The sequence below is a fragment of the Palaemon carinicauda genome, chromosome 41 (genome assembly GCF_036898095.1).
Source record: "Palaemon carinicauda isolate YSFRI2023 chromosome 41, ASM3689809v2, whole genome shotgun sequence".
NCBI lineage: Eukaryota > Metazoa > Arthropoda > Malacostraca > Decapoda > Palaemonidae > Palaemon > Palaemon carinicauda.
The window spans coordinates 33,507,007-33,517,006 of record NC_090765.1 but is presented as its reverse complement, the minus strand read 5'-3'; the positions used below and the strand labels follow the sequence as shown (position 1 = coordinate 33,517,006).

The 10,000-nt window shown below is 36.1% G+C and overlaps 1 protein-coding gene across 1 annotated transcript in view; it reads right to left on the bottom strand.

Moving 5' to 3' along the window:
* LOC137632393 (repulsive guidance molecule B-like) overlaps positions 1 to 7,339 on the bottom strand; it is a 24,622-nt gene extending 17,283 nt beyond the window's left edge. The window contains exons 1-2 of the mRNA XM_068364328.1: positions 7,211 to 7,339; positions 1,398 to 1,615 (exon numbers count right to left, since the gene is read on the bottom strand). Of these exons, the coding sequence (XP_068220429.1) occupies positions 1,398 to 1,615; positions 7,211 to 7,339 (347 nt within the window). The remainder of the gene's footprint in view (positions 1 to 1,397; positions 1,616 to 7,210) is intronic.
* Between the last annotated feature and the right edge of the window lie 2,661 nt (positions 7,340 to 10,000).

Genomic DNA, 10,000 nt, shown 5'->3' with positions numbered 1-10,000 from the left:
ATACGTATTTTCAGTGAATAACATATTCTGGAGGAAATGTAACCAGAATATATATGACTATTCGTCCGTTCGTGCACAATCGAAAGTAAGTAAAAAAAATTCATGCACTGTATTTACTTCATGTATAACATATTTTCTGTGAAAAATATATTTCGGCGAGAGTGCACCCACAGCCTATCTGTTATTCGACTTTTTGTGCACATTTGAAAGTATGTAAAAAAAGTTCGTTCACTGTATTTTCTTCTTGCATATCATATTTTCTTTGAATAATCTATTTTGGCGAGACTAAAACCATAGCCTATCTGTTTATTCGACTGCTCGTGCACAATCGAAAGTATGTAAAAAAAAGTTCGTGCACTGTATTTTCTTTGAATAATCTATTTTGGCGAGAGTAAAACCATAGCCAATATGTTTATTCGAGTTTTCGTGCACAATTGAAAGTATGTAAAAAAGTTCGTGCACTGTATTTTCTTTGAATAATCTATTTTGGCGAGACTAAAAACCATAGCCTATCTGTTTATTCGAGTTTTCGTGCACAATTGAAAGTATGTAAAAAAGTTCGTGCACTGTATTTTCTTTGAATAATCTATTTTGGCGAGACTAAAACCATAGCCTATCTGTTTATTCGAGTTTTCGTGCACAATTGAAAGTATGTAAAAAAAGTTCGTGCACTGTATTTTCTTTGAATAATCTATTTTGGCGAGACTAAAACCATAGCCTATCTGTTTATTCGAGTTTTCGTGCACAATTGGAAGTATGTAAAAAAGTTCGTGCACTGTATTTTCTTTGAATAATCTATTTTGGCGAGACTAAAACCATAGCCTATCTGTTTATTCGAGTTTTCGTGCACAATTGGAAGTATGTAAAAAAGTTCGTGCACTGTTTTTTCTTTGAATAATCTATTTGGGCGAGACTAAAACCATAGCCTATCTGTTTATTCGAGTTTTCGTGCACAATTGAAAGTATGTAAAAAAAAGTTCGTGCACTGTATTTTCTTTGAATAATCTATTTTGGCGAGACTAAAACCATAGCCTATCTGTTTATTCGAGTTTTCGTGCACAATTGGAAGTATGTAAAAAAGTTCGTGCACTGTTTTTTCTTTGAATAATCTATTTGGGCGAGACTAAAACCATAGCCTATCTGTTTATTCGAGTTTTCGTGCACAATTGGAAGTATGTAAAAAAGTTCGTGCACTGTATTTTCTTTGAATAATCTATTTTGGCGAGACTAAAACCATAGCCTATCTGTTTATTTGACTTTTCGTGCACAATTGGAAGTAAGTCAAAAAGTTCGTGCACTGTATTTTCTTTGAATAATCTATTTTGGCGAGACTAAAACCATAGCCTATCTGTTTACTCGACAATAGAAAAAAATTTTCAGAAAGTTCCTGTACTTACTTCTTGATTTTTCTGACGGCGACAGTAGCGTTGATGTACGACACGGTAATGAGGATGTACTCGCCAGGGTGCACTTCCCGCACTTCGATGTACGGATGGTGGATGGAGCCTCCGGACCACGTCGTACCGTCCACGAAGGCCTTGGGAAGGGCGTCCGTCGAGGCCTCGTACGTCCTTTCGGAACCGCATCTGTCGTGGCCCTTGATGATGACTGTTACCTAAAGGAGGAGAAAGAAGGACAAGTTTGTTGTCTCAGTGAAATGTAAACAATGAATGATTTACTGGATAAACTTGATAATAATTATATTCAATCATTCATACCAATAGTGAAGCAAAGAATTGTTAACATTTTCTAATATATGTATATATATATATATATATACATATATATATATATATATACATATATATAGATATATACATATATATATATATAATATATATACTTATATATACATATAAATATACTGTATACACACACACATATATATACATATATATACACATATATATACATATGAATATATATATATACATACATACATATACATACATTATATAAAAACTTTCATCATTAGTAAATTCGATACACATATGTTTCTCTTATAACAAAGACATTCTTAGATAAAAATGGTAAATGCGAACTAAAGGTATATGACGATGCCGATAACAATGAGAGAGAGAGAGAGAGAGAGAGAGAGAGAGAGAGAGAGAGAGAGAGAGTCATAACTTCATATTTTACGTATTATAAAATCTCCAGTATCTTTCAACATGTCGATTTCCTTTTGCATAATCTCTCTCTCTCTCCTCTCCTCTCTCTCGTCTCTCTCTCTCTCTCTCCTCCCTCTCGTCCTCCTCTCTCCTCTCTCTCTCTCTCCTCTCTCATTCCTATAGAGCTGACTCCAACAACAATTCCCATCCAACTCGATATAATTCAGTATCTTAACAGTAGATTAATAAGAATTCTTGAAACAGAAAATTCTGAAAAAAAAGAAATAAAAATGTAGGACAACTGGAATAGAAGAATAAAAGCCAGCATATTTTGATTCCTTCGTTGAATTTCTTGACATTAAAAGCAAATGCATGTACATGAAATATATATAAAATTGTTTTATATATAATTTCTCTCCTTCTGATTTTTCTAGAGGCCTGTCAACTTCCTCTCACGAAGTGGAGAGGGGTAGCAATATAGCTTCTAATAATAATAATAATAATAATAATAATAATAATAATAATAATCATCATCATCATCACCATCATCATCATAATAATAATAAGGGTGAAGATAATTTGGTTTCCTTATCTATCTCAATATATATATATTAATATATATATATATATATATATATATATATATAGATAATATATATTTATATATATATATATATATATATCTATATATATATCTAATATATATATATATCTAAACATTCAATAACAAATAACACTAATTACTTTCTTTAAAATTGTTCGAAATAAATTCAGTTTAAATAACGAGAGAGAGAGAGAGAGAGAGAGAGAGAGAGAGAGAGAGAGAGAGAGAGAGAGAGAGAGAGAGAGAGAGAGAGAGAACAAGCAGACATGACGGGCACAATGGAAACGAATGTATAACTCTCGTGACATTTCAACATTAGAGGTTGATTTTTCATTTTTTTTTCTCGGGGGATATGAGGCAGTGAAGAAAAACCGGGGGGGGGGGGGAGAGAGGTTATCCTTTTATCAGCACATAAAGGAAGGTGAGGGAAAATATGTAAGAAAAAGGTCACCGCCATGGTAGAAGAAGAAGAAGAAGAAGAAGAAGAAGATCTTAAGATTTACCGATTCGGACTACTTGTCAGGCATCACTTCTGCTGACGGGGAGATATCTGGTGTTACGTGCTAAGGTGGAATGGGATAGGGAAAAATAGTAAGAGATGAAAATATTGTCCTTTTGTATAAAATTTTTAATTGCGCTTTATTTACATAGGGTTCAAACTTGTAAATGGATAAAATCTCGTATGGGGGTTCTAAAAAATATCAATGTAACAAACGCGTATAAAGTAAAGTGAAAATTTTGTGCATTTTCAATGGGGGTAAAAAGATTAGGCAAAAAGTGATTTGGCTATTTTTTTTTTTTGAAACGCAAAAACGGGTTACTGTTTTCATAACGGCAAAGGTTTATAATACAACTATTTTATAACATACATTTCAAGAGTTGTGAATGTCTGTTGTAAAATAAAAGCGATGTTTTCATAATATTTAAACTATGCTCATTAAAGATTTCCATATAACTAACAAGAATTATAGTTATTCTCTTAATTTATAAAATGCCGGCATCCACCTCAAATATTAAAGACACTAAATATTAAATCCATAAATGACTTGGAAAAAAGCAACAACGATAAACACAAATGACTTGTATAACCTTAAAGACGACTTCATACTACCACTTGACGTACCAGTAGTTATTTATAGGTGAATTTAAAGGCCATGAAGCCAGTTAGCTAATTTCTAAAACTCATTAATTACTGGTAAATAAAAACCTAAAGTCTAGAAAACCTCAGATTAATAGAATCATCTAAATTAACTAGCGTTGAAAATGACATAGAAATATGATCAGTTTTAGGTCAGTATACTATTAGCTGGTGTTCCCCTTTGCTCTGCAGGAGGAACTGGTTTAAAGGTTTAAAGGTCGCTCATTGAATGGCAGAGGCAAGGGACAGTGGCATTGTCCTAGCAATCAAGAACAATGCCCTAGAGACTGACCATATATAATCAGCGCCCAAGCCTTCTCTCCACCCAAGCTAGGACCAGGGAGAGCCAGGTAGTGGCTGGTGATGACTCAGCAGATAGAGCTATAGGTTCCCACCAAACCCCCCAACCTTAGCTCACAAGGATGGTAAGGTTGCAGAAACTAATGGCACTAACGAGTCAGAGCGGGACTCGAACCCCCGTCTGGCAAACACCAGACAGAGACGTTACACAAATTTTTCAAAAACTTGGTTCCTTTAACAAGGGGTGGTTCTAGAAAAAATATATGACAAGTCACTATCAGGCTTACATCACTCTTGATATTTGTACATTTTAGGGGGTTTCATATACGGCCCTATTAATATGACTTTATGCTTTTAGCTTCACGCCTCTCTGTCAACCAATTCTAATGCCTTTGTCAGACTGGCTTGATGGCGTAGGTTGATAGTGTTGCATTGCTTTCTTTTTTTAATTGGTTTGCCTTTTTTTTATCAGTGACCTCATAAAAGTTTACTGGTGAATTATTCATGTCATTAACCTTGTAAAAGTAGAATTCATGGCTTGGTTGCCAGGTTTTCTAAATGAAAAAAAAAGGCAAACTAATAATCAACCACAGCTTTAAAAGGCCAACCACATTATTAGAAAAAAGGTCAAAAACATAGTATTTAAAGCCCACCTTTAATCATGATATTACTAAAGGCCAACTAATTTTTAAAAAAAAAAGGTCAAATTTGAGATTTTTGGGCCTGAAAAAAGCCCATACTGGCAACCCTGATTTATGGCTTGGTTCAGAACTCTCTATACTTGTTTACTTCGACAATTTTCCCATTGAAACAGGTTTCTTTAGGTAGTTTAAAGGTTTAAAGACCACTCATGAATGGCATAGGCAAGGGACAGTGATATTGCCCTATCAAGCAGGATAATGCCCCAGAGACTGACCATATATACATATGATCAGCGCCCAAGTCCCCTCTCCACCCAAGCTAGGGACCAAAGAGGGCCAGGCAATGGCTGCTGATGACTCAGCAGATAGACCTTTAGGCTCCTCAAAACCCCCACCCTTATCTCACAAGGATTAAAAAAAAAAAAAAAAAAAAAAAAAAAAAAAAAAAAAAAAAAGCGAATCATGGAAGAAACTCGACCGTAACAATTGTTATCAAAAGTCAATTGAAACAAAAAACTTACAAACACACACACACACGCAAAAAAAAAAAAAAATAGTGAGCATTGTTACGAAATATATCAATATCCAATACTTTCACTTTCGCTAGTTTCTTGGTATTACTGAACAAATACCGTATCTAGGCAAGATGACAAACAGCCAAATCAGATCCAAAGGTTCTCTAAAGACGGCTGAAAAGGGAACCAACAGACACTCCACTTTGTAAACCCCTCAAAAAAAAAAAATAAAAAAAATAAAAAAAAAAAAAAAAAAAAAGAGAGAGAGAGAGAGAGAGAGAGAGAGAGAGAGAGAGAGAGAGAAATGCATAACAAAAAGCAAACAGAAATCAAGTCAAATTAGCAAAGAGCGAAATACACCATAAAATAAATCCCGAGTCGCAGTCACTGATAATTCCCTTTACAAAATACAGCCTGTTTTTATTTGTGTCAATTTAAAAGACAGCCTCATTTAGCTAAACAAATAAACAAACAAAAAGCGGTTGCTGGTAACGAGGGATAGGAATTGTGACAGCATCATTTTATTTACATGGATTTTTTATTTTTTTATTTTGATTTACATTAAAACATCAAATGAATGCAATCACCACATCAACATGTTCCGTCGCTTTGATGTTTGGTTCCAATGTCAGGACTAAATAACTAAAGCATCGTCAACAACGACAAAAATATTATGACATGAAAAGTCTGCCAATTAGGACAGCAATTACAGAACATATAGTGAAGCAAGGTGTTCCAGCTATCACGTGATTAAAAGCGATAGAGAGAGAGAGAGAGAGAGAGAGAGAGAGATTGATGATAGCCATTGGTATAAACAAAGAGAGTGCAATATCTGAACCCTCAATATATATATACTATATATATATAGAGAGAGAGAGAGAGAGAGAGAGAGAGAGATTATGATAGCCATTGGTATAAACAAAGAGAGTGGAATATCTGAACCCTCAATATATATATATATATATATATAGAGAGAGAGAGAGAGAGAGAGAGAGAGAGAGAGAGAAAATTATGATAGCTCTTGGTATAAACAAAGAGAGTGCAATATCTGAACCCTCAATAGAGAGAGAGAGAGAGAGAGAGAGAGAGAGAGAGATAGAGACGTACTCTCATCTATTTGATAAGATAGGCAATACGATTTCCTGAATGAGGGATATAGAAAATGTATGAATTCGTTGATAATGACCCTAAAATAAACAATGATAAACCCTCTTGAGAATTTGGGTTACAAGAAAACAAAAACAAGAGGGCAGTAGCAATGGCATAAAAAAAAAAAAAATCCGGATAATTTCCAGTGATAACAGAAAGAACTAATGGAGGAGAAAATCAAAATAAGTTAGAAATAAAAGTTAGAAAAAACCTCGAATAGTTGCAAAATGCTCTAAAAATTAACGATATATAATTTTGAAATTTTTCTGAAATTTATAAGTTATATGATTTACGTGGAATGATACCGACACCAATCGCTTTGGATATATTATCCATCATATTTTTTCCCTTAAAATACATTGGAGATAACTTCATGAAGTTACACTTGAAAAGTCGCCCATGATTAACAGAGGCGAAGGGCAATACTCTAGAGACTGTTAGTATATACATATGATCCAGGCCCCCTCGCTATCGTGAGTATTACGAAAGCTCGGATTTAGAATCGAGACTTCGAAAAGAGCGTATTTCTTATTTCAAGAAAAAAAAAAAAAAAAGAGGATGAAATTTGCACTATAAACACATTTTCCTACATTTTTACGTCTAGACTTTAACATCTGTTACCCTTTGTTCTCCACGTTTTTCGTCTAGACTTTAACATCTGTTACCCTTTGTTCTCCACGTTTTACGTCTAGACTTTAACATCTGTTACCCTTTGTTCTCCACGTTTTACGTCTATAGACTTTAACATCTGTTACCCTTTGTTCTCCACGTTTTACGTCTAGACTTTTAACATCTGTTACCCTTTGTTCTCCACGTTTTTCGTCTAGACTTTTAACATCTGTTACCCTTTGTTCTTCCACGTTTTTACGTCTAGACTTTAACATCTGTTACCCTTTGTTCTCCACGTTTTACGTCTAGACTTTAACATTTGTTACCCTTTGTTCTCCACGTTTTACGTCTAGACTTTAACATCTGTTACCCTTTGTTCTCTACGTTTTACGTCTAGACTTTAACATCTGTTACCCTTTGTTCTCCACGTTTTACGTCTAGACTTTAACATCTGTTACCCTTTGTTCTCCACGTTTTACGTCTAGACTTTAACATCTGTTACCCTTTGTTCTCCACGTTTTTACGTCTAGACTTTAACATCTGTTACCCTTTGTTCTCCACGTTTTACGTCTAGACTTTAACATCTGTTACCCTTTGTTCTCCACGTTTTTCGTCTAGACTTTAACATCTGTTACCCTTTGTTCTCCACGTTGAAGCGGAAGTAGGAATTTGAAGAATAGATTTTTGCTGTTTCAGGACAGGTCTTTTATTGATCTCAGATATCGCGGAAACCTAAAAATCTCATACTGCATTCAGGTCTGCTTATCTCCCTGGAATTATACCTGTATTGGGAGATGGCATATTCGCTCCTGTCTTCCCTGTCCTCAGTGAAATTATACTTGTATTGGGAGATGGGCATATTCGCTCCTGTCTTCCTGTCCTCAGTGAAATTATACTTGTATTGGGAGATGGCATATTCGCTCCTGTCTTCCTGTCCTCAGTGAAATTATACTTGTATTGGGAGATGGCATATTCGCTCCTGTCTTCCTGTCCTCAGTGAAATTATACTTGTATTGGGAGATGGCATATTCGCTCCTGTCTTCCTGTCTTCAGTGAAATTATACTTGTATTGGGAGATGGCATATTCGCTCCTGTCTTCCTGTCCTCAGTGAAATTATACTTGTATTGGGAGATGGCATATTCGCTCCTGTCTTCCTGTCCTCAGTGAAAATTATACTTGTATTTGGGAGATGGCATATTCGCTCCTGTCTTCCTGTCTTCAGTGAAATTATACTTGTATTGGGAGATGGCATATTCGCTCCTGTCTTCCTGTCCTCAGTGAAATTATACTTTGTATTGGGAGATGGCATATTCGCTCCTGTCTTCCTGTCCTCAGTGAAATTATACTTGTATTGGGAGATGGCATATTCGCTCCTGTCTTCCTGTCTTCAGTGAAATTATACTTGTATTGGGAGATGGCATATCGCTCCTGTCTTCCTGTCCTCAGTGAAATTATACTTGTATTGGGAGATGGCATATTCGCTCCTGTCTTCCTGTCCTCAGTGAAAATTATACTTGTATTGGGAGATGGCATATTCGCTCCTGTCTTCCTGTCTTCAGTGAAATTATACTTGTATTGGGAGATGGCATATTCGCTCCTGTCTTCCTGTCCTCAGTGAAATTATTACTTGTATTGGGAGATGGCATATTCGCTCCTGTCTTCCTGTCCTCAGTGAAATTATACTTGTATTGGGAGATGGCATATTCCGCTCCTGTCTTCCTGTCTTCAGTGAAATTATACTTGTATTGGGAGATGGCATATTCGCTCCTGTCTTCCTGTCCTCAGTGAAATTATACTTGTATTGGGAGATGGCATATTCGCTCCTGTCTTCCTGTCCTCAGTGAAATTATACTTGTATTGGGAGATGGCATATTCGCTCCTGTCTTATCCTGTCTATCATGTGAAATTATACTTGTATTGGGAGATGGCATATTCGCTCCTGTCTTCCTGTCCTCAGTGAAATTATACTTGTATTGGGAGATGGCATATTCGCTCCTGTCTTCCTGTCTTCAGTGAAATTATACTTGTATTGGGAGATGGCATATTCGCTCCTGTCTTCCTGTCCTCAGTGAAATTATACTTGTATTGGGAGATGGCATATTCGCTCCTGTCTTCTGTCCTCAGTGAAATTATACTTGTATTTGGGGAGATGGCATATTCGCTCCTGTCTTCTGTCCTCAGTGAAAATTATACTTGTATTGGGAGATGGCATATTCGCTCTCGTCTTCCTGTCCTCAGTGAAATTATACTTGTATTGGGAGATGGCATATTCGCTCCTGTCTTCCTGTCCTCAGCGAAATTATACTTGTATTGGGAGATGGCATATTCGCTCCTGTCTTCCTGTCCTCAGTGAAATTATACTTGTATTGGGAGATGGCATATTCGCTCCTGTCTTCCTGTCCTCAGTGAAATTATACTTGTATTGGGAGATGGAATATTCGCTCGTCTTCCTGTCCTCAGTGAAATTATACTTTGTATTGAGGAGATGGCATATTCGCTCCTGTCTTCCTGTCCTCAGTGAAATTATACTTGTATTGGGAGATGGCATATTCGCTCCTGTCTTCCTGTCCTCAGTGAAATTATACTTGTATTGGGAGATGGCATATTCGCTCCTGTCTTCCTGTCCTCGGTGAAATTATACTTGTATTGGGAGATGGCATATTCGCTCCTGTCTTCCTGTCCTCAGTGAAATTGTACTTGTATTGGGAGATGGCATATTCGCTCCTGTCCTTCCTGTCCTCAGTGAAATTGTACTTGTATTGGGAGATGGCATATTCGCTCCTGTCTTCCTGTCCTCAGTGATACAAGTTGATTAGAATCCCCGCCTTATGCTAGAAGTATTTCCAGGGACAGTCATCAAATGTTGAAAATTTCATTTAGGTAGCCATGGAGGCGGGGAACACAAAAATTTGTCCAGAGTAATAAATACAAAGAC